Source organism: Falco peregrinus, chromosome 13, assembly GCF_023634155.1.
Source record: "Falco peregrinus isolate bFalPer1 chromosome 13, bFalPer1.pri, whole genome shotgun sequence".
In the NCBI taxonomy this organism is placed as follows: domain Eukaryota; kingdom Metazoa; phylum Chordata; class Aves; order Falconiformes; family Falconidae; genus Falco; species Falco peregrinus.
Window position 1 is genome coordinate 1432668 of NC_073733.1, and position 27587 is coordinate 1460254.

At 54.1% G+C, this 27587-nt stretch overlaps 1 protein-coding gene across 1 annotated transcript in view; it reads left to right on the plus strand.

The window, feature by feature from the left end:
• The window catches only part of LOC101917439 (BCL6 corepressor like 1), a 50261-nt gene extending 22674 nt beyond the window's left edge, over nucleotides 1-27587 (plus strand). The window contains 17 exon segments of the mRNA XM_055817992.1: nucleotides 140-306; nucleotides 2901-3039; nucleotides 5963-6053; nucleotides 6327-8894; nucleotides 9211-9376; nucleotides 9622-9702; nucleotides 9861-10257; nucleotides 11833-11851; nucleotides 12858-13103; nucleotides 13216-13419; nucleotides 13509-13675; nucleotides 13856-14001; nucleotides 14942-15019; nucleotides 19822-19975; nucleotides 22342-22423; nucleotides 22425-23663; nucleotides 27467-27587. Of these exon segments, the coding sequence (XP_055673967.1) occupies nucleotides 2954-3039; nucleotides 5963-6053; nucleotides 6327-8894; nucleotides 9211-9376; nucleotides 9622-9702; nucleotides 9861-10257; nucleotides 11833-11851; nucleotides 12858-13103; nucleotides 13216-13419; nucleotides 13509-13675; nucleotides 13856-14001; nucleotides 14942-15019; nucleotides 19822-19975; nucleotides 22342-22423; nucleotides 22425-22559 (4620 nt within the window). The 5' untranslated portion in view covers nucleotides 140-306; nucleotides 2901-2953 and the 3' untranslated portion in view covers nucleotides 22560-23663; nucleotides 27467-27587.

Consider the following 27587-nt stretch of genomic DNA (forward strand, 5'->3'; position numbering starts at 1 on the left):
TACCTGATGGTGAAGACACAAGTCTGGAATAGCTTGTGCCCTTCAGTACCAAACCCTGAACATTCAGAAATGAACTCTTTGCTTTGCGGGATTATTGGGTTTCTTCCATTATGTTCACATCTGTTGGTCTTTCTCATAGGCCAAAGCATGTGTCAGCAGGAGCAGTGCCAGGACAGCTTGGATGAGGGGACTGCTGGAGGAGACACCGATGTGACTTCTCCTGTCACTGCCAGCTGTCCTGAGAGAAGTCCTGAGGCTGGTAAAGCATAAAACTGAATAGCCTGTGGCTGGATTTCTGCGGCCAGTGTAAGGAACTGAAAAATATAATAACCACAATGTTTTGCAAAGTACTTGAAAGTGGATCTTTGCCAGAGGGAGTTGTTCAGTGTTTTGTGAGGTGACAATCTCTAGTCACTTAGTTCCTTAGTGAAAATGTCACATGACAGTAGCACCAAGATTCCTGGTATGCTAACAGTAACGTTTCCTTCAGGTAAGGCAGCTGCAATGTTTCAAGCCTGGAAACCAGCAGATGTTTAGGATGTCATACTTTGAGACCACAGACAGCTGTTGTTTGATTTAAGGCATTACAAGAACTATCAGCATGGCTTGAACTGAAGTTGCTGTACGGTAAATAGCCACAGCAGCTGAACTCTCCTGATTTGCTGTTCTTTTATTTGCCCTAGAGTGCACTGCACTATCTTAAAGTGATGCGCCACAGGGATACACCACAGACTCCCCTCCCCTTATTCCAGTGTGACTCATCCAACATCTGGCTTGCTGGGAAAGGCTGCTTTAAAAGCCATTCTTTTAAAATCCCTAGGATGGAACGCACTAACATTAAAAAGGCAAGGAACAGCAGGGCGTAAGGTCTACTCTAACAGACTTTTGATTAGGGTATGTAACGGAAATAGGCTTTAGGTTACCAGATCAGATCATTCACTTCTCCAGAATTTGATACATGTGTCTCATCAGAGCTGCTCTAGAGGAACGGATCTCTTAATTCCCATGTAAACTGCAGGCAAACAGTAGCAAAGCACTAATGTCCTGTTACTATCTCTGTTACTATGTCCTGCTGGCTGTCTTCTCATGGCCATTGTGCCTCCTCTGTTGACCGGTTCTCACTCAAGTACTCAAAATGTGCTGTTTCTCCCAGCTCCTTGTACCACGCCACTATCATTTTTCCCTTGCCAAGCCCGTTCTCGGGTCATGCCTGATCTGTGCTTAGTTGAGGCTTCAGCTCATCTCCAACTCCTTCCTGTTCTACATCGTGCAGCCGTGTGCATCTCCTTCCCCCATTGCACAGAAGGTCCCTTTTGATATCTTCTGAAGCATCTGTCCTGCCACTGTGCTCAGGGGCAGAACTTTTCTCTTTCCCTTCTTTCAGTTTAGCCTAAGATGGTGAAATCCCCGCAGATAGTTTGTTCCCCTGTTTCCTTTATGTTGCATTTCTCTCCAAGCATCACAAGACTCCTCCCCTTCCTGCTCCAAGCCACCTCTCATTCTCTTTGGGTATGACCCTGCTCTCTGTCTTAGCATCTGCCCGGGTCTCCCTCCATTATACAGTATTTCTTCCATCTTACGGTTTGTGTCTTTTAGCAGGTTTCCCCCTCTTCTCCTGACCTCTGATTTCCCTAGTTTGTTTGCTCACTTGTGCCCTCATATGTGCAGATGGGACAGTTGCTTCTTTTTCGCAAACAAGCTACCTTGCTCCGATTTCTCCTGGGTGCCTGACCCTTCTTTCCTGTCTGGAGGATCCTCACTGGCATGTTTGGGCTGGGGTGAGGATATCTGGCAGCAGCTGTGTTCAGAGGTGTCATTCAGTTCCACATCTTGATCCCTTGAGCTGCTGCCTGGTAGATCCCTGCGTGGCTCGTTTCAGCATGAACGGATGGTGCAAGCTGCTTCTTGTCCTGTTCAGTCCTCCTGTCACCAGGAGGTTTTTCAGGGAAAAGGCAACCGAGGGAGATTTGGGATCATGTGTCACTTTCAGCTTCTTCCCACTCTCACCCGCTGCACCAAGAGCATTGCTGTGGCTCTATGCCTGCTTTACTTTCGTGTGTTTAGTATTTCTCTGAAGCGAGAACCTCTTTGACAGCATCTCTCTCTGCCTTTTGGCATCAGTCCTACTTGGTTCGACCAAGTCCACTTGTTAGCACAGTAGAGCCTCTCTTCCTTCGTTGCTTTTTCCCTGATAGGACTTGAGCAGCAAAGCTGCCTTAATGCTTGAACACCCAGTGCTGCACGATTGGCTGCAACGTTCTCCCTCAAAAGCTCCTCCAGCTGATGGTGAATCTTGGATGCTCATGGATCTCTGGATTTCCTCATGTTTTCCACCCGTAATCATACTGAATACCAGCACCTTCCTGACAGAGGGAGGGAATAATCACTTGATGGCACTGATGGCCCTGTTGGCAAACCTCTGCTCCCCTGCAGGGCACCCCAGCTGCCTTCTTGTTTGAGGCTTTCCCCCTTGAGCCCGCTGTGTGCCGGTTTATGAAAGTTATATGAAGCTATGGGGATGCCAGCATTGTAACAGACCATCATGAAGAAGCTTGGTCTTGCGGCTCACTACCGGGGTCTGGAGGCTCCTCTGGAAGGGGAAGAAGAAGAGTGGAGGACTCTTTTGAGGGGTGCATATGTGTGCAAAGACACCTGTGTGAAACTCTCAGGGTAGCTAGAGGTTTTTGGCAATAACATTGTTTAATCTGAGGATGAGCGTACCGTGGATTCTGTCCCAAGGCGCTACTGATGTCTTCTAGCCATCTTCCAGGCACAGGTGTAGCATTTTGGGTATTGCACCAAACCTGCCTGACAGCGAAGCTGCGGATGGCTCTTTTTCAAGCATGGTTGAATGCGAGCATCCCAGGGAGAGTTACTAATCCTCTGTTTTTCTTTTGTAGGCAGAGTGGCCCCGTGAGCCCCAGCAAGTCCCGGTTGGTGATGAGCAGCTGTCATGATCTCTACAGCACCTCTTTACAGTGGGGTGCACAACTGGAGCAGCACAGACCGGATTCGCATGTGTGGCCTCAACGAGGAGAGGTGAGGTGCGTGGGCGGCGTGGTAGGGGAAGGAGGAAGAGAGTGGAGAAAGTGCGTTAGGGATCGGGAAAGGCTACGGGAAGGGAGCTGGTGCTGGCTTAACCTGTTCTTCCTGTGGTGTAAAATGGACTGAGGTGCGAAAGAGCTGCAGGGAGGGGATGGGTGTGTGGTTAAACAGTGGCATTCTGTGCTGGTCCCCACATCCCGTGCTCCAACAAGGAGGGCGCACAAGCAGAGCATGCTGGAGTTCTCTGCAGAGGAACTGCTGGCTGCGTGTAGCTGTAGTGCATCCATGATGTTGGTGGGTGATGAGGCTGAGCTTTCTGCATGTGCTGTTGGCTTCAGCAGACGTGTGCTCTTAACTGCCAGAGAGGGGAAGAGCTTGACCCGCTGCGAGCCAAGTAGCTACGACCTGTCGGCGGTGACCCAGGAGGGTTAGTACAGACCAAATGATTAGAAGGGAGAGTTGTGACACGCCACCAAATAGGAGATTAGGGAGGATTAGTGACTGGGAGGCAGAATCGATCAAGATGAGTTCTTGGCCTGCCCCGTGGCTTTGCATCACCTTTTTATTCCACAGCTCTTGGGGGAGTTCTCAAAACTGATCAGTTTGTGGCTTCCGTGAGGCTACTACGTGTGTTCATTGCATTTGCCAGAGCCAGAAAAGTTTGACGGGCTTGAAGGCAGCACGCACCTGTCGTTCCTGACTGTGGGTGTTGGGGCTTTTGGCGGCGAGTCCTCCGAGGGCCGGTCAGAAGAGCGGTGGGACAGGGAAGAGTTCAGACTGTGGCTTGAGGCAGACATGCGGGCAGAGATCATCTTCAGCCCTCAGCAGCCGCTTGGCCTGCTGTGTGTCCCTCAGATAAGAGCTGGGGATGGCGTTGCCCTCCGCCTCTCCTAAACCAGGTGGAGCTACTCCTAGTTGACAACAAACATCAAAGCTCGGGGTGCGAGTGAGACGGGCACACCGGGCCGGCTGCAGCCGAGCGCTGTCCCGTGGCTGCCCGCCCCGCTTGGGGCCAGGTGGGAGGCAGCTGGCACCGGCTGGCCGTGCTGTCCCCGTGCCCTGCAGCCGGGTGTGGCGGGCTCCCCACGCCGCGGCACGGGCCGGCCTGTGGAGGAGCCCCGGTCGGCGGCATTCGGGGCCGGAGGCGGGGCAGGCCGCAGCACCGGGGCCGGGGCTGCCCTCGGGGCCGTCCCGGCAGCTGACAGGGCCTGGGCCCGGCACGGGGCAGCGCCGGCCCCGCCGCCCTGGCAGGTAGCCGAGGGCGGGAGGAGGCGGTGCCGGTGGCGGGGAAGGGCCGGGTCCCGCTGTCCAGCTCCCGGCCGCTCGCCCGCCGTGCCGCGGGCAGCCAGCTGCGCTCGGGCGCCCCCTGGCGTCTCACCGGCGCGTCGCCCGGCTGTGTGTGGCGGGCCCCGGCCCCGGCCCCGGCCCCGCTCCGCCCGCGCTCCGCCCGGCCGGCCGCCGCAGGGCTCCTCGGGGACCGGGCTGCGCCGGCGGGCTGGCTCCGGGACCCCCGCTCCCCGCCCCGCAAAGGTCCCTCCCGGTCCGGCGGGGCCGGGTCTGCCCCAGCGCGGGGCTGGGCCCCGGGGCCTGGCCACGTCCGGGCCCCCTTGTGCGGCAGCCCGAGCCCCGCCGGCTGTGCTGAGGCGGCCTGGCCCCTGCCAGCCCGGCCCCCGCGCCACAGCCCGGCCCGGCCCCCCATCTCCCCTCGCTAGTGACAGGCCTCTCCGGCCTGCTGTGGCCGGTCTGGGCTGGAGGGGCCCTGCCAAACTGCTGCCGAGGGGGCAGGAGCCCCTCGAAGGGACCAGGCTGTCACGGGGGTTGTGAGGCAGCCCGGAGCGCGGTGCCTGTGCTGGGGCTGCGGGAGCCTGAGGAGAAAGCTGGCTCCTGTAGCTTGTGTCCATTACTTTGTGGTGAAAGCCTGGGGGTTAGGGGAGCAAATCCAGAAAAATCATGTCAGCAGCAGAAGCTGAGCTGGAGGTTGGTTCCTTCAAGAGCAGAGAATCCCTGTGGGGTAAATACTGCTGGGGCAGGAGTGTCCCAGGCCAGGGCATTGAAGACACAAGCGCTGTCTCCTGTGCAGGGTTCTCGCAGATGCCAAGAACAACTGTCTCCTCGGTGTGCTCCATTTCCACAGAGCTCACAGTCCGTACCCCAAATTCAGGCTTTCCGCTCAGAAACTGTCTTCCAAAGCGAAAGGGTCAGACGCGCAGGCCAGCAGGGCACTGCACACCGAGGCGGCTGCCCGCACCTGCTGCTTCTGTTACGGACGGCTTGAGCCCAGATAGCTTTGGCGCTGGGGGGAGATGTCCACCTGTGGCTGGCGGGGAGCAGCAGGGCTGGGCTGGGGAGTCCCAGGGCAGGGAGTGAGCGTGGCTGGGAGACAGAGGAATGGGGAGTGCGGAGGTGCCTGTGGAAGAAGAGAGGGGCAGGCTGGGGCTCGGGGGAGGATGGGACTGGAAACGTGTGGTGGGGCAGAACAGGAAGCGGAGGGGTTGGGAGTGGATGTGTGGAGCCGGACTGTGATGCAGCGCAGCCAGGGAGGGCTGGGCTGGCCCATGGTGACACCAGGGTGTGTGTGCCAAAATGGCCATGGGTAAGGAGGGTGCACAGAGCTGCTGTGCCACAGAGAAGGTCTTGTCAGGCCCGTAGGTGGTGTAGGGTAAGCATTTCTGTGTGAGGAGGTGCTATCCAGCGGGCAGAGCTCTGGGAGAGGGAGGCCACAGTGGACAGCAGTGTTCCTCATCCCCTCAGCCTGCAGTGGCCACATAACCTGTGTTGATGAGGAGCTAGCTACCTGGAGCAGGCATGCTGCTTCAGGCTGCCAGCTGATCTGCTGTCCCATGTGGGGACAGGGAGGGGTAGGATCCTGGGAGGGTGTCTTGGGCTTTCGTAATGCTGTGTCTTGTTCCTCGACTAGGAGAGCCCCCCTTTCTGATGAGGAGTCTAAAACGAGCAGCTCCCAGCACTTGGGGTCTCAAGAGTTTTGCGTCAGCAGCAGCCTTTCCAAGGTGAGCTCCTCGTGTGCACATCTGGGTTCAAGAAGGCGTTCCCTGGTGGAACAAGCTAAACAAAAGCATCTACCCTAATGGGTCCCGCAGGCTCCTTCTTGAAGGTGGTGCACTTAGGTGCAGTAAGGCAAAGCAGCGCTCTAGTTTGGCAAGAACTGTTTGCCATTTCTGCCTCTGTGTCCTGAGCGGGGCATAGAGAGAAGGTCCTGCCTGTTGTGCTAGGAGCCACTTTCACAGATCTCAGGAACACCTTCTTCTCCCTTCTTGTTGCAGGTGGAGCTCACAGCAGTCAGCAGTGGTGGCAGCAGTGCCCAGGGGCTGGATGCTGATGGCAACACGGTGGAGGAAAAGCTGGGGCCCAAACTGGAAGAGCAGCCACCTGATCCCAACCCAAACCCTGAGCGTGTGGGAAAGACTGTGAAAGATGATGCCCTGGGCCCTCTGTTGAGCCAGGGGGATGGCAGAGGGCAGGAGCCTCCAGTCCCCAGAGCTGCTGAGCAGGAGAGCGGTGGTGCTGATGCTGCCTGGACACTTGCAGAGCCTCACAGTGACAAGCAGGCTGATGCTCCTCCAGCCTGCTCCGTGGCTCCAGAGAGCGAGCCTGCTGGGAAGGAGAAAACCACCCCAAGCACTGGAGCACAGGGGCCAGGCACGCTGGCAGAAGGGACGTTGTCTGTGGTTGTCTCCAGCTGCAACACCTCTGCCTCCACTCCTGCTACTTTTACTTTGAACAGAGTGTGCTTTCCCACATCTCAGGCCCCTGCTATGCAAAAACTACCCCTGACCTTTCAGGCTGGGGCAGTTCTGAGCCCGAGCCAGTCACTGGTGTACATCCCACCACCCAGCTGCGGGCAGCCACTCAGTGTGGCTACGCTGCCAGCCACCTTGGGGGTCTCCTCCACCCTCACCCTCCCTGTCCTGCCTTCCTACATACACGAGCGTTGCCTGCCAGGCATTATCGCTTCCCCAGAGTTGCGCTCCTACCCCTACCCCTTCTCTGTCACCAGACCCTTGGCTTCAGACGCCAAAGTGGTGTCTGTGGAGGTGAATCAGTTTAGCTGCCCCTCGCCCTCAGGTGGAAGCAGTGCCCAGGCTGCTGCTGAGGGCGCTCCCTCATGCACCGCTGGCCCTTCCCTCTCATCCAGCCAGGCTGCGCTGGCAGCATCGTGCGGGAGTGCTGCTCCGTCTTCCGGCACTGGTGCGCACGCCAGAGCCCCGGCAGCTCCCGAGCCGCAAGTACCGGGGGCTGCCACTTCACTCTCTCCTCTGAAGTCCCCTCCACAGCTCGAGCGTGAGATGGTCTCCTCTCCAGAGTGCAGCGAGATGCCTCTCGATCTCTCCTCCAAGTCCAATCGTCAGAAACTGCCTCCACCCAGTCAACGCAAAACACCTCCTATGCCCATCCTCACACCCGTGCACACCAGTGGCAAAGCTCTCCTCACCACAGTCCTGTCCAGGTCCCAGCGTGCAGCCCAGACTACGGGCAGCAGTGTCACCTTGTGTCTTGGCACCACCCCTCCCTTAGTCATCTTCCCTGAATTCCTGCGCAATGGCGAGCAGGGTTCCTGGGTGAAGAACACCACGCTCATCAGCACCATTCCAGGCACCTATGTCGGCGTCGCCAACCCGGTGCCTGCCTCGCTGCTGCTCAGCAAGGACCCTGGCATGAGCTTCAGCAGAGATCCACGCCACCTTCCCAAGCAGGAGCCTATTTCCATCATTGACCAGGGAGAGCCTCGCAGTGCTGGGGTTCCCTGTGGGAAGAAGTCCAACCAGGTCAGCACAGAAGGACAGCAGGATCCCGCCAGGAGACTTCATGGTAGAGTTGCTCCAGGAGCTCCTTTGTGTCAGTCCAAGGACATGTCCACCTGGAATCCTGGCCAGGGAAGTGTGTACCCACGATGCCCTGTGAATGGAAAACCTTCCAATCCTCAGCTTCTGCCTCTTGGCTGGTCTCCTTATCATCAACCCCCCCTGCTTTCAATCGGCATCTCTACAGCAGGGCAGCTGCCCCCAAACCAGAACAGCTCCTGTAAGCCAGCTGGTGCAGGTGAGCTCCCAACATTCCCGAGCGTGCAGCCCACAGAGTCCAGCACAGCTGCCCAGAGCCTGCCAGAGGGGCTGCCCAGGCTCCCACCCGAGGAACGGGAAGCTGTAGCCAAGAGCAAGAGCTGCCGGGCCTTGCCCAAGCTCTATGAGGAGCCAGCCAATCCAGTCCCACTGGTTGCTGGTCCATCTCTTCAGACCAGTGCTGTGGATGTGAAAGGGGGGAAGGGGAAGCTGGACATTCCACAGAAGAGTCAAGAGTGTGATCGGCCAGAGGCTGACTCCAGTAAGGAGGGTAATGTACAGACTGAGGCTCCTCAGGGGAGCTGTAGCCGCAAACAGTTGGACGCAAAGCCTAAAACCCAAGTGTTAGCAGCATATTTGTCGCATGATCTGCCTGCAGCTGGGCAGCAGAGCCTGCGAATGATTTCAGAGGTGCCCACAGAGAGTCAGCGCAAGGAGCTAGGCTGCGAAGGCTCCCAGGAGCCACCAGCAGTAGAGCCCCTCCAGTGTGTGCGTCAGGTGAATCTGTGCAGGGTCAGGAAGGAGCGAGTGGATTGTGACATGTCATTTACCTCTGGGACTTGTCTACGAGCTGGGACTGCTCCCCAGGCCTTTGGTGAGGTCAAACTCAAAGGAGCAGGCCAAATCAAGCAAGAGGGCAGCGTGCACTGCAAGTCCAAGCGGCAGCATGGTGGGGACGCCAGGCAGGCCCACAAGAGACTGAAGTGTCAAACCCAGGATGGTGAGGAGCCCCCAGGCAAATCGGGGAGCCGGAGTGCGCATGGCCAGAAGGTAGGTGGTATAGGCTGGGCCTCTTGGGTTATGGCAAAGGTTAGCAGGCGAGGTTGCAGGCGAGGAGGGAGCTCTTCACAGAGGAGGGCACAGCTGAGTGCACAGGGCTTTCCGACCATGCTCTTTGGCATTACCTGGCAGTGGATTAATGTACCCGTGTCTGCAGGTTATCTAGAGCAAAAATGGATCTGGGGTGTCAAAAGTGCTGGAGGGCACCAGCATGATGAGTAGGGGACAGCGTTTTGTCCCTTCTCCTTTGCTATTCCAGCTCAGTCATTTGGCAGCTCAGGCTTCAGTCCATGTCCTCCATTCACAGTGGCGAAAACACCATGACGATCTGCATGACCTTGGCAAGCGAGAAGGCCGAAGCAGCCTGGGATCAGGGCAAGATCACAGCAGTCTCAGGGTAAAGCGTAAGCGCAGGAGGCCAGCAAAGACGGAGTTCCCATCGCCAGCACACCGTGGGGACAGCCACGAGGAAGGTACCCTTGTGAATGGCAATGTATTATTGCGGGGTCAGGCTGCAGCGGTTCCTGTCACCCTAATGCCCATGTGGCCAAACTGTTGCTACTCTGAAGCTGAACAGCCTCTGGAGCTAGTGGCTTCCCGTAGTGGGTTGGGATCCAAAACAGAGCTGCGATGTGATGCTGAACAGCCCTTCCCAGGCCAGCAGACTTGCGTGGACAGATCTGTAGCATGTTTTCTCAAGGCGCAGTTTTCCCCACAGGTTACCTTGAGAAGAAGCCCAAGAACAACTTTGGGGATTTCATTCCGGTGGTGCTGAGCAGTCGGACATGCAGTCAGTCGGGTGAGTTGGTGCTAGGAGACCCAGCTGGGAGTCCTGGGTGGACTGTGAGCCTTTCCCTTTTTACGTGGCCTTGTCCCTGCCTTCTGTCCTGCCTTGCAGGGGTTTTCTTGTAGATACTCTTGGCTTTTTTGTCAGCTAGAGATCTCACTTTCTTGCAGGAAGCATCACTGGCTCTTCGGCTGGTGTGACAGGAGAGTGTGATGTGAGCGGTCAGGAGATTTTACCATTGTTGGAGGAGGATCAGGAAGAAGAGGAGGAGGAAGGGGAGGAGGAGACATCCTTGAAACGTCGCAGGCTGTGAAAATCCCACAGGACATCACGCTATCACAGTCGCAGGGCCAGGGACAGGTCTCTGTCTGAGAGGAGCAGCTGTTACACAAGGAGGAATCGGGAGCTGCCCTGGAGAGTGGCATCACCCAGGCAGCTGTGGGAGCCCAACGAGGAGGAGGAAGATGACAGCCACATCAAAAGGAAGAAAAGGAGACGACAGAAAAGTCGGAAATACCAGATGGGGGAATATTTGACCGAGAGAGAGGAGGCGAAAATCCAAAGCAGGTACAATCTGGGAAGGGGATTCCAGTATGAAGCTGCGGCCCAGCGCGGGGTGTTGTTGTTTTATTGCACTTTTTTTTGTTACATGTGGGATTTTGGTGGGGATTTTGGTAATGATGAAACTCCGTCATTATTAATGTCACTATGTGTTGTCTGATGTGTCAGCATTTTACCCCTTTCTCTTCACATACCAGTCAAGAGACTTGGCTCTTCCTTGCCATGTTCTCGACTCTTCTTAGGTTCATGCCATTTCCTACCTGACTCCTCTACAGCCCAAGGGTGCTGTTCATTGCTGGGAAGGTGTTCCCTGACATGGACAGGCAACCTGCCAAGTGAGGAGTATTTAACCTACACTGATGGGCTACTTTAAAAGCTTTGCTGTAGAATACAGAGCCACTGCACGCTGGCAGAAGGAATCAGATACCGGAGAAGGAGCATCTCAAGTCCTTGTATATTGCCCTGGGTTAGTTGTGAAAGTGTTGCAGTGCTGTAAAAGAGGAGGACAGTGTTACAGACAGCCCAGCAGAAATCTCCGTCCAGTGATTACTTCCAAAACAGCAAGCAGGCTAGTGATTGCTGCGTGCTGCATTCTTTGCTAAAATTTTGCTTAGTTGTAGCCTGAGAGTTGTGCTTAAGCTTGAAAACAAATGCCGTGTTTTGTGTGGTGGAAGTCAGAACTTCTGCCCCAGACCACATCTCATGGGTGCGCTCCACTTTGTTCAGAGCAAGGAGATGTCTCCTGTTCCTTGCCTAAGTACAATCCTGCATGCTGCATTGTGTTGGGGTCTGTCTAGCCTGCAGTTTTCTTCTGACCACGGCAAGCACAGAGGCTGTGCAGGGCCAGGACTTGAGCATGGTTGCTTCCTGGACTTCGGCTGCCTAGGCTTCCCCAGTATGCAGAACAGCTAAACTAGGGTTGTCCCTGCTCAGGCCTTCTACAGCTCATTGATGGGTCTGTTGTCCATGGATTTGCCTAAGTCCTATTTTGTCCTGCAGATAACATCTGCCTCCATCACCTCCAGTGGCAATGAAGCCCTGAAGTTCTCTCTGTGCTGTGCAAAGGCCTTTCTTCTGTCTGTTTTTTTAACTGACCCCTTACTCATTTCATGGAGTGCTCCTTAGTCTTGTGCTGCAGGATTGGGTGAACAGGATTCCTCCACGCAGCTGATCCACCTTTGAATGATTCTTTCAGATTTTGGTCACATCCTCCTCTTCCTTCTCCTCTCCAGCTTGAGGAATCCCAGTCTTTCTTGTAGGGCAGCTTTTCCACTCCTCCGTTGTTTTGGTTGCCTTTCTCCACTTCCACTCTCTTCTTCCTGAGATGTGGAGACAGAACAGCACAGCAGTACTTGAGATGTGCTTGCTTTGAGATTTATTTGTGGTTCTACCTTGGTATTTTGGCCAAACCCATTTCTTTGTGCAGGATCTGTGGCCCATGCTTCCTAGCAGTAGCAAAACATAAATGGAAGTTATATTGCGGTGCTTGACATGGAGAATCTAGAGTCTCGGCGTACCTTGGAAGCTGAAGATGCTGCTACTGGAGTGCTGCAAAACCTGCCTTGGCACTGAAGGCAGCAGTGTCCCTAACAGACGTAAAGTTTTGTTCCTGGAGTTTATCCTTTCGATTCCTTGAAGTGATCCACTGGGGCATCCCCTAGCTCTTCACCTAGAAATGAAGCAAAGTCTTTGTTCCCAAACAAAGTGCCCAAAGCTGCGGGGAGAGCCAGGCTTGAGAGACACTGCAGAGCTGTGTATAGATGCCTCCTCTGTCCTTTGGTCTGTGCAGGGCTCTTCCTTTGTAACCTTTTTTATTCCAGCACTGATCATCTGCACAGAGGGAGGTGTATGGCATCATACAAGTCTGGGTGGTTATTTGTTCACAGGGCTTTGCTTTCTTATTCCATACTTTGTTTTCCTGCTGCTGTCGTGCCCTTGCTACGGGATGTTGCTATTTCAGGGAAGCAGAGCGCTTGTCCTTGCACGATGCATGGGACTCTGTAATGAGCAACCCTGCAACTCTGTATAACACAAGGGAGAAAAGACTGGATTTCCCTTGAGGCCTCATGGTACTTCCTACCTGCATGCATACTAGTTGAAATTGCAGTGTGCTACTAAGTTAAGGGGAAGATGTGAGAGGGCAAGGCAAGGTCTGGTTTTGCGGGTAGCAACACAATGACTGTTTGCAGGCAGCTTAAGGGGGATGCCTCCAGCATTTTCTGTCGCTCCAAGGGGTATCCCATGTGAGTCCTGCTCGGCCTCACAGGTAGGGGAACACACCATAGAGCAGCATGCAATTATCAAACTACTGGGAAGCGTGCTGACGAGCTGGATTGTTTTGTACTGGGCTTCCTGTTAGACCCAAGGAAAAGCCTTAGTCAGTTGTGTGCAAGCCCCAGCTCTCATTAAGCTTGGCCTTTTTGGACCAGGACCACTTGTGTCTTGTGTCCATGCTGAGTCCATCCCTGGTGGGGAGAATCTGTGCACTCACTCTCTTCCACTTACTGCAGTGCCTCCGCCATGGATCTGCAGCCATCAAAGATTGGCAGTTTGTTTTGCCTGGGGGCAGAGGTCTGGGTTGCTGGCCTTCCGTGCCATACCTAGAGAAGCTTCTCATTCCCGTTTCTCCTTTAGACTTTAGGTACCGGAAGCAGAAGGAGTCTGCGAAGGGTAAAGGCACAGAGCTACGATTGAGGAGCAGGCCCCAAAAATCTCAAGGACGCCCAGACTTTCGGAATGGCTTCTTCCTGGAGCCCTCCAACAGTTCTCCTGTCCAAGAAGAGCTGGAGAAACCATCAGGAAAACGCAAATGTAAAACCAAACACCTGGCAGGGATCTGTGATGAGGGGAAGGTATGGCTTGGACAGATGAGGGGAACACGTGTGGGGAGAAGAGAGAGAAGGGGACTCCTGTTAGTAAGACACGGCCACATGTGCCAAGGAGTTGTATTCCATTATTTTTCAGGGGAAGGGCTGCTGGAACCAGCCCAAAATGCGCTCTCTGAAGAAGCCCCAAGACTTGTGGACGCTTTGTAAGTCCCGTCGGGTCTCAGGGAGTTCCGCTGAATTGCCCATGGCCCAGAACGTTCCTCCTGGAGCTCGGCGGCTGATTGTGAACAAAAATGCAGGGGAGACCCTTCTGCAGCGAGCAGCTCGATTGGGCTATAAGGTGAGTTTTGGTGCCCTTTTCTGCTGTGTCTTGGGCTGCCTTGTCTGGGTTTGTGTGTAACCAGGCCCGCAATGCTTTTGTCCATGTAGGACGTAGTGCTGTATTGCCTGCAGAAAAAGAGCAGTGATGTGAACCATCGTGACAATGCTGGCCACACAGCTCTGCATGAAGCCTGTGCGCGAGGCTGGATCGACATCGTCCACATTCTGCTAGAGCATGGTGCCAACGTGAACTGCAGTGCACAGGATGGCACAAAGCAAGCCAGTGAGAGGGGAACATCTGGGGAAGCACTGAGAAGCGTAGGGGCAGGGAGCAGGGCGTGTTTTTCAGGATGAGCTGTTGGTCATTGCTAGATTTGTTTTAACTCAAAACAGAGCGTTTGCTTTGCAGACCCATCTAGTCTCTTCTTTTTCTGCTAATGCTTCTGTCCTTGCAGGCCTGTCCATGATGCAGTAGCAAATGACAACCTGGAAACCATGTGGCTTCTACTCTCCTATGGTGCTGATCCCACTCTGGCCACTTACTCTGGGCAGACAGCTGTGAAGCTTGCCACCAGTGAAGTGATGAAGCGCTTCCTCTGTGGTAGGTGCCAAGCCTGGGAGCAGCAGTGCTTCCATCCGTCCTGTCTGGCAGCATACGGGACCAAATCTAGGTATCAGATGTTTTAGAAGTACTTGAGCAGCAGGTGACTGAATAATTTTAGTTCTGTCCTGTCATGTGTATGTTGTTTTACCACCCAAACCTTGATTATAGAATTGTATATGGTTTTCCAAATAAGATGCAAGTCACTTTTCAGTCTTTAACATGCAAGGAGGTGGCAGTGACCTCTCGTGGTCACACAACTGAAGACAGTACTGTGTATGAGGCTTGGAGACTGTTCCACAGTTCCCAGTTACACTGCACTGCATAACCTGAGTGAGCATATTTTTGCTGCCAAGTGATGATGCCTTCTACTTGAAAACAGCTCTGCCCAAATGCTGCCTGCCTGCTGTTGTTAGAAAGGACCATTTTGGCTCCCTATGGCCGGGAATGAAGCGTACCCGCTTTCTGTGCTGTTTGTGTAGAAGCAAGATGAGTGTTGTGGCTTCTACATCCCAGCAAGGAAGAGACAGCTAGAGTAGCAGTGGTTCCCAGAAAGATACAAGGCAGAAAGTCTCCCGTGTTGAAAAAAACTTGTTTGCCACTGTCTGTCTGAGCTCCTCCAGGCTTAACTATACATGCAGGTGTCGGAGATGTAATTTTGAACTCAAATCCACCCTAAGAACCTTTCTTTCCAACCCACTTAGTGTTGTCCATTTTCTCTTTTCAACTTCCGTTTCATGTTCTCAGGCACAGGGTCGCGTTGTCCTCTCCTGAGGTACCTTCTTGCAAGTCAGGTTTCAGCTTTTCCCATAATGCCTAACTGCAAAGTGGGGAAAAGCAGCAGAGGTGAACTGGCTCACCCCAGATCAATGGATATGCATGCCAGGGTCATGCTTTGACCAGTAGCTAAACGTTAATCCTCTCCATTTTTTCTCTTTAGATTACCTTTTGGATCTCCAGGGGCGCACTGATGGGGATCCTCGAACAGCGTGGGACTTCTACAGCAGCTCTGTACTAGGTGAGCTCATTCTATGCCCTTTCATGTACTGTACATATATACATTACTGAAGGGGCTAAAACTTTGAAGCCTCGTCTTGTTTGATCCTATATTGCTTTACATGGGCAGTGGGGTGGCGGGGTGGGGAAAAGCTAATACCCAAAGTCCAGAGCAGAGAGAAGTAATGCTAGGTAATGACACATCACTCACTCAGGTCTGTCTGTGTCCTTCCCAGCTCATGTCTTAGAGATCTTGCTGTCATGTTGCATGCTGGTAGTTGCTCCTGAAAAGGACATTTTCTTTGGGAAGCTGCACGTGTAGATCCCTCCAAATAGGCTGAACACGGTGTGCAAGGCTAGAATCCACATGCTGCTGTGCCTCCTGAGGGTCTTTGGGTATCGATCCAGGAGCATGTTATTCTTGTAGCAGTTCTTGCTACTCCCCAGCTAACCAGTCATCAAGATAAACCCAAGGAAGGCAGAGGACATACTTATTCCTTCGAGGTGTAGAAGTCTTGAACTTCCAGGTTCCCAGAGCTGCCCATCCCTCTCCTCCGCTTTGGAGGGGAGGCACTCATCCAGGTGAGGTCCTCTTCTTACAGTGCTGGGCATTTCCCAGTGAAGGCATGATTTGTACCTTTTACTGTCACTTTCTGAAATTGTGGTTACCATCTTAGAAGTTTTCTTGAAATGATACAGGCACAAGGTCCACAAATTGTTCCCTGTGTTGCTCCGTTCCCCAGGGGTCCATGAGTGAAGATGTTCTGGATCTAGCTGGGGGACTGGGCAGACTGCAGTGTCCCTCCCAACCACTTCTGAGACAGGAGATCAGCACTGTCAAGCCCTTCATAAAGACTTGGGTTACGTATGCTGGCAAGCTAGAAGGCTGTTGATTTTAGTTGCTCACATAGTCATTCCCGACATCCTCCTAGAAATGAAAAAAAATCAGATACATATGGAAGGGTACTCTTGGTAGAGGACTTATCCTTGGAGGACCGTGGTGTCTCTTCATTTCAGAGTAAAAGAAATTCTCTACTCCTAAGAACACTTTATTTGTAGGCTTTTGCACCTCAGGCGCACCAAGAAGACTGTTCAAACCACAACCTCCTTCCTCTGAATTTCTCACTCCTGAAACTATCGCAGTCCTTTAAGAAGAAGCCTCTTTACCACAAGAAAAATAGTTATTCTTTGACTTGAATATTTTAAAAGTAAAGATATTACCTCTTTTGATTTGTCACTGTTTCCCACTTGGATTCCTCTTGATAAACAAGGGAGGAAAATTGTGTGTGGTTTTGTGGGTAGGAGAGTTTGGCTTGCTTTGATTACTACAGCATGCTGAGTTCTTGGTTGCCCAGAGAGCTGATGTGCTTGAGTTCTAGTATCTGCTTGTGTCCTGTTCATCAGCGTCCTTTCCTCTTGAGGATCCTGGCATGAGATTTAGACTGCCAATTGTCATACCCTCTCTAGGAGGCCCACTGCCACATGCAAGTAATTTAGAAATGTGCCATCTTGTTTTTCATATACCCTAATGCCTGAAATGGAACGGGTGGATCTTGGAAAAGCAAGCCAATTGTGTTTTGTTCAAATTAGCTGCTTGTCTCAGTTCTTTCATTTCCCTAGCCCTTGTCTTGTCTTGAAATATCTTGTCTTGCATCATGTCTTCCCACATTTCTGCCCTCCACCCCATAGGCAAAAAAAAAAAAAGGCTTTTTTTTTTTTCAATAAGCAAACGACCATTGAGTCTTTGGTGTTTCTTGGAGGAATGCAGGAGTGCTGGGATGCCATCGGTAGTGGCAGTTTACCACTCAGAAAGGCCTTGCTGAGACACTTGGCTAATACATGGAAAATCTCCCCAGGGAGCGCTGGGCACTGCACTTCCTTTCCTTCCCCTGGACCTTAGTCGAGATTTTCAGAGTATTTCTTCAATTGAGGGTGGAAAAAGACTACTTTCCCTGTCAGGCATGTCCTACCTCTTGCATTGGGACTTCACACTAAATCCTGGCCACTGTGGATACGTCTCGGCTGGGTCTCTGTAATTCATGTGGTGCCATCTGTCAGGTTTTGTCTTCCATCTCTCCTGCGCTACCTGAAGCTGGTTAACAAGCCAGACAAATCCCACATTATCTGCCTGTACCCTTCCCTAGAAATGTCATTTCATCCTCGTTGCCGTAAAGATCCTTCCAGTGTGGACTGGCCTGATGCTTGCATCTCAGGTGCTTCAAACTTTAACAGTTACCTCTGCACAGCTCTTGGGAGAACATAGGTTCCTCCCAGACATCAGCGAATATCCCTGCAGAAATGTCAGTGACGCAAAATGTTCTGAAACCCTGTGGCTTTGGTGATGATGTGGGATATTTCTGTCTCTGGCTTGGAGAGAGGGTGACAGAGATCCCAAGCCAAATCACCACCACGCTGCAGTGAGAGGCTCAGTCACACCGCCCCTTCTTTTGCCCCTCAGCAGGGAGTGTTCCCAGTGCTGCCCTTGACACTGCCTTTGGGAGGCTGCGTGGCAAGTTGTGGCAAGGAACTAACTCAGTTGGGAAGTAATCCTTTATCCTGCCAGGTCTGTTTTCAGCGGGCACAGAAAGGGACCTTCCTTTCCATCCACACCTAGATCAGCTTACAGCAGTGGTGAAATGGCACTGTCACCTGTGCTTTGCCAGGGCACTGTGTGAGTTGGCAAGGAAGGGCAAGATGCCTGAGCCTGTGAGAAGGGGTTGGTTTCTTTACAGTGGCGTTTACTGAGTGTTTTGAAATGGGTCCTTTTGGCTTGGTTACCTTCAGCAGTCACCTCGGGTCACCAGGAGCAAATACTGCCCAGGGCAGGGGATTACCTCATTCAGCTCTGGAGTAACCGAGCTGCTCCCAGCTGTCATAGGCAGCAAACCAGCTCAGCAGAAAAAAGTCCTCCTCCTTCAGTGGTTCAGTCCTTCAAAATTTGCCTTCCATCAGGTCCACTAACTGAAGCACAAAGCATTGCATGTCCCTCAGGGTGGAGGAGAAATCCCAGGCCCCTGCTTGATCTGTTTTTATTCTTTGAGGCAAGAATGTTGTCCACATTTTCCTTTAGGTCTGCACATCTCTGGGAGCCAAAAGATAATGAGGGAAGCCAGGGTGTGGGATCTCTGAGGTCTGAGTCTGGTAAAGTCATCAGCATCTTGGACTTCACACTACTGTAGTTCCAGATACAAAGTCCCACGCCAGGGTCTTGTTCTACACCTGGGAGTAGCATTGTTGTGTCTGATTGTCTCCCTGTTACTCTGCAGTGGTACAGAATGTTTCTGTTCTTGTCGCAGCTTTCACTTGGGCTAACGGACAGGACCGAGTGTGAAGAGTTTTCAGGACAGACATTGGACTGTGTTGCCGCATTAAATGCATTTAATTCTTTTTTTCCCTGGGTTGCTCAAGAAATTGGAATTTTTTTGGTGATAGCATCTGAGCTTTGCCTAGCAGTGATGTCAGACCAATACTCATGTCACTTATTTTTGTCCTATTCTACAATGAGTTTTGAAGATTTAAGTACTCTGTTTTTCTGTTTCTTAGGGATTTTTTTTTCCCTTGGCAGGACTAAGAAATTCCTTCTTTTTTTTCCTGAGACCCTGTTTGAGCCTGTATCTCCTGTCATCTGCTGTTGTTTCTTTATTAAAATAACATTCTCACTGGGTGCTGGATTTATTTGTAGAGCAGTATGGTGCGTGGAGCTTTCTCATGCAGCACACCATAAGATTTCTTTTTTTCCCCAGCCTTTTCTCTTGCAGGTGGTATTGAACTTTTGCGTGATTGGTTTATTTGTTCACTAGCACATTTGGTCTGACTTCTTTCTGTAGAATCTGAACTCTATTTTCTGGAAGTTTTTGGAGTTACTCTCTTTTATCTCAGCGGGACAAAAACCACTCTGCAAACCTAAGACTATTGATACTTCTTAACAATGAAATCCAGACAGCAAGCTGTTTTTCAACAGATGGTTTTTCAATTCAGATTAGTGAATGGTAAATTTAACTGCTTTTAAATGGCTGATGGATCAAGTGCGCTATTTGCCATCTCTTATGGACACAAATCCTGCTGAAGCTGAGGTACCTCCTGGAACAGCCAGCTTCAAGCCAGAAATCTGCAGGGCTGATTCTCTGAAGTCATGCTTGGTGTTGTTTGGTTGTATTAGTCTTTAGATCTGCTGCTCAGTTTGGTGGCACAGCCTTGCAGTCCTTACTTAGACACGGTTGCTGGCACACACCTCTAGATAACCTGCTGACAGTTGTCAAGAGTGGAATCCGGATGGAGAAGTACTCAACAAGCAGAGCGCAGTGCCTTCCTTTATAGGATCTGTGCAGAAAAAGCACCTCATACATCCACCTCCTGCTCTGGCGCAGGCTCTGAGGACAGCTGTGCTGGCAAAGCAGAGGGGACTGAGGCTGTTTCAGGGAGAGCCTGGGGGCCAGCACGTGTTTGGCCCAAGAAAAGACTACCAGTCAAAGTGGCTCGTTTTGCAAGCAGGCCGTGCCTCGTCTTGTGTGCGGGATCAGTGTAAACCTAAAGGTTGCTGCTATGACATAAGATGTTCTTTCTACCTGATGCGGTCACCAAGTGGAGTCTTGCTGTGCAGAGCAGCCAGCGCTCACACAGAGTTCCTCTGAGATGAGGGGCTCGAAGGAGAGCAGGAAGAGCCCCCGGGACTTGGCTCTTACAGTTGCTGTGATGTTGTGGGAAGGTTCATGGGAAATTGCAGTGGTAGCCGGTTCAGCTGGGCAGAGCTGTTCCCCAGGGAGTGATGAGCACTGTCTGGTGTGAAACTGTGAGTGATGCCAATGTCTCTTTTGCTTGTTGCAGAGGGGAAAGATAGCATTGGATGTGATCTTCTGCTCAACCCTCCAGGAAGTTCAGACCAGGAGGAAGAGGAGCAAGAAGCAGACAACTTCATGTTTGAGTTCTCAGACAAGCCACTGCTTCCCAGCTATAACCTCCAAGTGTCAGTGTCTCGGGGGTGAGTATCTTTTCCCAGAGCAGAGAGCATTTGGGTGACATTAATGCTGGGCTGGAGGGCGAGCTCACAGAACAGAGCCCTTGAGCTTATGAGGCTAGCAACAGTACAAGAAAGCCTTAGGCTGCTCTCCAGGTGAGAGATAACATGAAATATAAAATTCATACCCGCCTGGGAAACTTTGAGAGCCCAAGCTGACTGTGTGCTAAGGAGACAGGCCATACAGAGTTGCACTTGTGTCCTGTAGACCAGAAAGCACTCCTCCAAAGGAGATGATACCTTTATCCCTGTTCTGCAGGTAGAGACTGAGGAATGGTGCTATTGTAGCTTCCCCAGAAGGAGCAAATTGCTGCTGCTGCAGCAGTAACCCTCTTGTGGCACACTCCCTGTCATGAGCCATCTCATAATGAAGCATTGGACAGACTCTTACTTAGAATAATGTGAAGGTAGAAACGACACTTTGTGAGCCCCAAGTCAGAGAAGCAAGTAGAAGATATAGGGTAAGATGGAATTTGTTTGACTGATTGTGTGATCCTCCCCCTCTACTCTGCCCTGGTGAGGCCGCATCTGGAGTGCTGTGTCCAGTTCTGGGCCCCTCAGTTCGAGAGGGAGGGAACTGCTGGAGGGGCTCCAGTGGAGGGCTGCCAAGATGATGAGGGGACTGGAACATCTCCCTGATGAGGAAAGGCTGAGAGAGCTGGGTCTCTTTAGCCTGGAGAAGAGAAGACTGAGAGGGGATCTCATCAACGTCTACAAACACCTTAAGGGCAAGTGTCAGGAGGATGGGACTCTTTTCAGTGGTGCCCAGTGACAGGACAAGGGGCAACGGGCACAAACTGCAGCACAGGGAGCTCCATCTGAGTACGAGGGAAGAACTTCTTTATCTTGGAGGTGACAGAGCACTGGCACAGGCTGCCCAGAGAGGCTGTGGAGCCTCCTCTGGAGATATTGAGAACCCGCCTGAACGTGACTCTGTGCAACCTGCTCTAGGAGAACCTGCTTTAGCAGGAGATTGGACTGGGTGATCTCCAGAGGTCCCTTCCAACCCCAGCCATTCTGTGATGCTGTCATTCTGTGATTCTCAGAAGTCCATCTCTGAGGTGGTCACCTTGGCTTCTTGTTGCAGTCAGCAAAGACTTGACGGCAGGATTTATCCAAATGAGGGCAGGAGTAAACATGGGGCTGGTCCTTGGTCCTCTCCCCCAGAGTTAATGAAAAGAGGAGAAAGAATGAGGGACTACAGGTGAGGGAGACCTATACATGGGGGAATCGAGCAAGGAAAGACCCCTTTGGTTTTGGAAAAGACGGGTTTAAGGGACGACTTGTTTAACACAAAACTGAGAAGCAGCACAGGTAAAGCCAAAAGGAATAGCTGTTTTTGTGTCATCTGTCTGATGCCTGCTGTTCTGTACCACAGGTGGTCACAGGCTTGGTGTCCCCTTCACAGACAGCAGCATATCAGTCATTTCAGCTCCTTGAGGTTAAGAGCAGCTTGTGTACCTTAGGTGGTGCTTTTCCTTCAGATTCAGGTTAGAGACACTGGGTTGGAGGCAGGGCCTTGTAGGAATGCAGTCAGCATCTGGCAGTGTGCATCTCTTGGGGTCCTGCTGCTCACGTTCCTGCAGAGTTCTGGCTGTGCGGCAGCATGGCAACCTGCGTTGCTTGGGACAGACCTGGCCGCCCTCAATGAGCAGGCGGGGGTAGTAAAGGATCTCCGCGTGCAAACCTGCTGCAAGCCTCCCTCTCTCCTCCTCCTGATGCTGCTCCTAGCCCTCTTTTTCTCCAGCAATGGGCAGCAGTGGCTTGCATTGATGGGTCCCAGTAGACTTGTTTCCCCTCCATCGTGGGGAAGGCTACATCAGGGCACAGCGCTGGAGCGGTCCTCCCTTCTCCACCCCTTCTGACACCATGGCTCTTGGATTTGCCGGGATTGCAGCGGGGCGAAAGGCGACTTGGAAGAGGCAGCAACAAAAGTGCTACTTTTCTGTTTAGTGAGTTTCTGTGCCTGCCAATTTCTGTCCATCCAGAGGGACACATACGGCACCCAGGATAAATGGCCGGGTGGGAAACGGAGCCTCTGGTGTGGCATTGCTGGGTGGGGATGCTGCCGGGACACCGTTGGTGGCATACCTTCCACACCGATGTTCCTGTCCTGAGTGCTTTAAAAAGCTGTGACCTGCAAAATAGTGATCAAAGCGAGGTGCATCTCTGAGCCTGGGTCCTGTACGTGTGGTCTGCCCAGGCCCCGCGGAGGAGGACCCCACGGAGAATAGTGCCTGGGCCTCAGCAGCGGCGCTGTGTCGCAGGGAGGCAGTGAGGTGGGCATACTCCTCCACCCCTAACCCACTATCCCCTTGCTGTCCTTGCAGGCCCTGCAACTGGTTCCTCTTCTCCGATGTGCTCAAGCGGCTGAAGCTGTCCTCCCGCATATTCCAGGCCCGCTTCCCACACTTTTGAGATCGCCACACTGCCCAAGGCGGAGTTCCAGCGTCAGGTCTCTCTCAGCCAGGTGCTGGCACAGGAGGAGGTACAGGAGAGTCCCGAGCTGGCACAGGGTGCTGCAGAGACAGTGGAGCTGGTGCACTAGGACAAGCTGTTGGGGAGACTCTGCTGCTCCTCCCAGCGCACAGACACCTGCTTCTGCACTGGTGCTGGTAGTGGAAGCTCTGCAGCTCAGCCCAGCTGTGCCCAAACCCCACTGCTGGTGGCCAGTGAGCTGTGTCCAGCTTTAGTGCCTGGCAACCCTGGCTGTGGGGCAGCCATTTTCTGTCTGGCTTCACCCTTGGGAGCAGAGTGTGCATAATATTTGTTATTTGTTTCTTTTGGAAAGACCCATTTTACACCTGCTTCCCTACTCCCCAGCCCAGGTGCACTCCAAGGCACAGGGATGGCTTAGCCTCTGTACGTGCCCAGGATGTACCTGTATCCTGAAACTGCTCCTGAAAAGATGCAGAGAGGCTTTAAAGAAGGGAACAGGGAATGAGATGGGAAGCTGGAGTGCAAGAAATAAGCCGTGGATTTATAACTAGGTCCATGTGGGTACTGGTGCCGATCAAAGCCACTTCAGAAGACTGGAAGTCCAAAGGTCACAACAGGAGGCTAAAGGAAAAGGCAAAGGCAAAACTGAGTAGAAAATGGCCCAACTGTGTTGGCTGGTGAGAGCAGAAAGCCCCAAACCAAAACTAGATATCCAGGTCAGCAGCAGACATTTAGCAATGGGAAGTAACACGGCTGAGCAACTCAGTTGTTACCTACCCCTGCCTTGACCATAGCAGTGCGCAGGATGCCAGCTCAGCTTTTTGATATACTGCAGGCAAAGTGGTGCTGATACGAGGAGCCCGAGAGCCACACAGCAGAGCCAGCAAGATTTCTGAGAGCCTCGCAGCACAGCACCAGGCTGGTACCTGAATGTACTCCAGCCTGACGAAAAGAGCTGCTGGTCCAGGGATACAAAACCTGTTTTGATCCCTGCAAGCAAAGCATTGCCTGGGTATGACTTTCAGAATGAGAGGCACAAGGCCTGTGATTGCTTCTGGCAGGTCATTCACATGGCTGTAGAAGAAGAGACCAAGGGCAGCAGGAGTGCCCTGGCAGTGGGAGTAGAAGGAAAGTCTTGATCACGCACCACTTTGGGGGGGGGACGGACTTGACCACAGATGGGGTGCAGCACTGCACTTGCTGCTAATGACAGGTGAGCATTAGAGCAGGGGAGGAGGGTCTTATAAATGGAGGGGCAAGTGGCTAATGTACATGCTCCCACCCCCCCCTACAATGGGGAGGTTCCCTGGGATACCAAGGTGATGAGGCATGGGGCAAGCATTAGGTAAAACAGACTTAAGATTACGATACAAATGAAATGCTCAAAGTCCTTGGCTTGAATAGCAGAGAGGTGAGTGGGAAGGGAGCTTGAGGTAGTCAAGCCAGACAGCCGGCTTGCTGCCAGCACCAGCCCAGGTCTTGCCCCAGCCAGTGCTGGGACACCCTGGTGACACGTTGACTCAAAAAACGGATCCCAAGGAGCGAGGCCAGCGGAGGCCCCATCTGGTTGGGAGCTGGAATGCCAGCGGCATGGGCAGAGGCGGAGGGCACAGGCTCTGCTCAGCGTGGAGAAGAGGGAGCACAGGGGCTCTCCAGCTCTGCCTGCTGGCGTGGGCCTTGCCTGCGCGGGTCTTTCTGCCAGGGTGGAGCAGGCACACATGAGCCCTGGGGGAAAATGGTCAGCTTTTATTGGCCTCAGAAAGCATGCAGGGCCCAGCAGAGGCTGGCGCCACGATGTCCTCAGGGCAGCTGAATGCGTGGGGCGCAGTCCCGGCAGCCATCCCTCCAGTGCCTCCCTGCGCTGCACCTTCCGCATGCAGCACGGGCTCAGGGGCAGCCGGCACCTTCATGGGCCCCGCTGGCAGCAGGGCGCTGCTGCTCTCGCTGTGCCGTGATGCAGGTACAGGAGAAAGCCCTGCGCAGAGCCCTGAGCACCCTGCGGAAGAGGGAGGGCCGTCGCCGTCGAGCTGGGGTGTGCGGCAGGGCGGCGATGCCTGTGGAAGAAGGAGAGCTGTAGGCAAGGGGCTGGGCAGGTAATGGGCAAGGTCCTGCCTGCTCCCCACCACCGAGGGCTTTCCCCAGGGAGGGGTGTCCAGGGAACGGCCAGCCCCTCTGCACGCAGTCCTGCCGCCCTGGCCTGGGTGCAGGGCGCCGGGACAGCCGGACCGGGCCTGCCCTGGCCGAGGCAGCGCTCGACTCGGACGTACCTGGCTCATCCTCGGGCTCATCCCTGGAGCCGGAGCAGGGCGATGTGTTACCACTCTGCTCGGAGGCTGCCTGGCCCTCCGGGGGATCAGCGTGGGGGTCCTGGAAGAGCTCCAGGCTGTCTTCCCACTTGTCGTCCTCCTTGGCCAAGACCCCTGGCGCCTCCTATAAAAACAGGAACAACAAAGGGAGAGCTAAGCATCCGTCACTGGATGCGGGGAGAAACCGGCGCTTGGGGATGGGGTTTCGTGGTAGGCTTGGCAGTGTTAGGTGTCGGGTTGGCTGGGCTTACGGTCCTGCAGCCAGAGGAGGGCTGCGTGTCGCCTCTGTGCTGGGAGGTCGCCTGCATGGGGAGAGCAAGACTAAAGGCGGGGGCGGGGGCCGGGGGGGTGGTGGTGGTGGGGAGGAGATGGAGAGGATGTCCACCAGCCATGTCCCTGCCACACATGCCCCGGGCGCCGCGCCTGCCTCCGGTACCTGGGGATGCTCGGTGCTGGCCACGCGCCCCTGGCTCACCTGGTGCCAAGGCTCCCAAGGCAGGGGACAAGCTGTCTCATTGTCTCCGTTCTCTGCTGCTGGGGCAAGGTGTGGTGTGGCGGTGTTGTCCACAGCATTTTCAGGCAACAAAAAAGCCCCTTCATGATCGTGTGCTGCCGGGGAGACGATGGCTGCACTAGCCTCTCCTGGAGGGTCTCCAGACATGGGAGAAGCCATGTGTTCTCCATCCTGGCGTTCGTCTGGGACGGGAGAGGCTGTGCTGGGCTCTCCCCGAGGCTCTGCAGCCAATGTAGACTCGCTATCCTCAGTTGCTGCACGTGGTTTTACTGCCATCGCCGCATCCATGCTTTGTGCCGAGTGCTGCTGTTCCACCGGCTGCTGGCTGCGTTCTTGGATCACAGCCTCAAGCTCGTGCAGGACATCACTCATGTCCCACCAAGCTGCGTCCTGCAGAGCCACGGTGTGGGCTGCGGGGCTGTGTGGGGCAGGTGCCTGGCTCCCTGTCTGTGCTGCTGTGCCCTGCTTGCTGAAGAGAGAAGCCGGTGCCTTTGCCGCCTCCTGTTCTGTGGGAGCGAGTGGCGAGCGCTGCTCCTCTTCCTCAGCAGCTGCAGCCAGGGCAGCAGCTGCTGGCTCGGTGTTTGTGGAATGTGCCTGGTCAGCAGACGCATCCTGCAGGTGCCCAGCTGTGACTCCTGCCGCGTGTGTGCCAGAGCTGCTGGGACGGCAGGACCCCTCCAAAAGCTCTGGGAACAAAGGGTTGACCCAGATGCTGTGGATCTTGATGTCCTCTTCTTGGGACAGTTCTTTGGTGCTGATATCTTCCCAGCTATCAAGCTTGGCCAGGGTCCCTGGGTGGTTCTTTGGCACTTGTGGGACTAAGGCCCTTTCTGCCTTCGCCCAGTGCTTCCCGCGGACATGGGCTGCCATGCTTGCAGGACTTCCTGCAGGACTTCCCCTCCTCCTGTGCTGGCTGTGGGCCAGGAATCTTGACTTCAGCTTCTGCAGATCCTCCTCCTTCCTGGAGCAGTCTGCCACATGTGAAATAACCTCAGGCTTCCTACGGGCCCTCCGTTGGCTCCGCACCGGCTTGCCTATGAGGATGCACTTGTAGCGTCCCACTGGTGCTTTGGAGCCTTGCTGTACTGCTCGTGCCTGGTGCCCTGGCCCCACATGCCTCGTACCCATGGAAGCTGGCACAGACACCCTGCCAGCAGCACTGGTGCTCCCGTGTTCATGGGGGTCATGCACGGGCTTAGGGGCAGGGGCCTTGCTGCTCCTGGCTGCCTGGACCTCATCTCTTCTTGCCCTTTTCAGCAGCATCATGCTGCTTTTTGAGTCCTGCTTTTCCGCTGGCCTCTTGTGCCGCACCTCACTTACGTCCCACTGAGCTGCGTCCTGCAGAGCCACGGTGTGGGCTGTGGGGCTGTGTGGGGCAGGTGCCTGGCTCCCTGTCTGTGCTGCTGTGCCCTGCTTGCTGAAGAGAGAAGCCGGTGCCTTTGCCGCCTCCTGTTCTGTGGGAGCGAGTGGCGAGCGCTGCTCCTCTTCCTCAGCAGCTGCAGCCAGGGCAGCAGCTGCTGGCTCGGTGTTTGTGGAATGTGCCGGGTCAGCAGACGCATCCTGCAGGTGCCCAGCTGTGACTCCTGCCGCGTGTGTGCCAGAGCTGCTGGGACGGCAGGACCCCTCCAAAAGCTCTGGGAACAAAGGGTTGACCCAGATGCTGTGGATCTTGATGTCCTCTTCTTGGGACAGTTCTTTGGTGCTGATATCTTCCCAGCTATCAAGCTTGGCCAGGGCCCCTGGGTGGTTCTTTGGCACTTGTGGGACTAAGGCCCTTTCTGCCTTCGCCCAGTGCTTCCCGTGGACATGGGCTGCCATGCTTGCAGGAGTTCCCCTCCTCGGGTGCTGCCTGCGGGCCAGCTCTCTCCACTCCATCTCTGGCAGATCTTCCTCCTTCCTGGAGCAGTGTGCCACATGTGTCACATCCTCCGGCTTCCTAAGAGCCCTCTGTTGGCTCCGCACCGGCTTGCCTATGAGGATGCACTTGTAGCGTCCCACTGGTGCTTTGGAGCCTTGCTGTACTGCTTGTGCCTGGTGCCCTGGCCCCACATGCCTCGTACCCATGGAAGCTGGCACAGACACCCTGCCAGCAGCACTGGTGCTCCCGTGTTCATGGGGGTCATGCACGGGCTTAGGGGCAGGGGCCTTGCTGCTCCTGGCTGCCCGGACCTGATCTCTTCTTGTCCTTTTCAGCAGCATCATGCTGCTTTCTGAATCCCTCAAAAGGCACCGGTTTGTCTCCTGTGCAGCTGTGGTGTTGGCTGTGGGGCTGCATGGGGCACGCCTGCAGCTCTGCATCCTGCCGGCTGCATCCCAC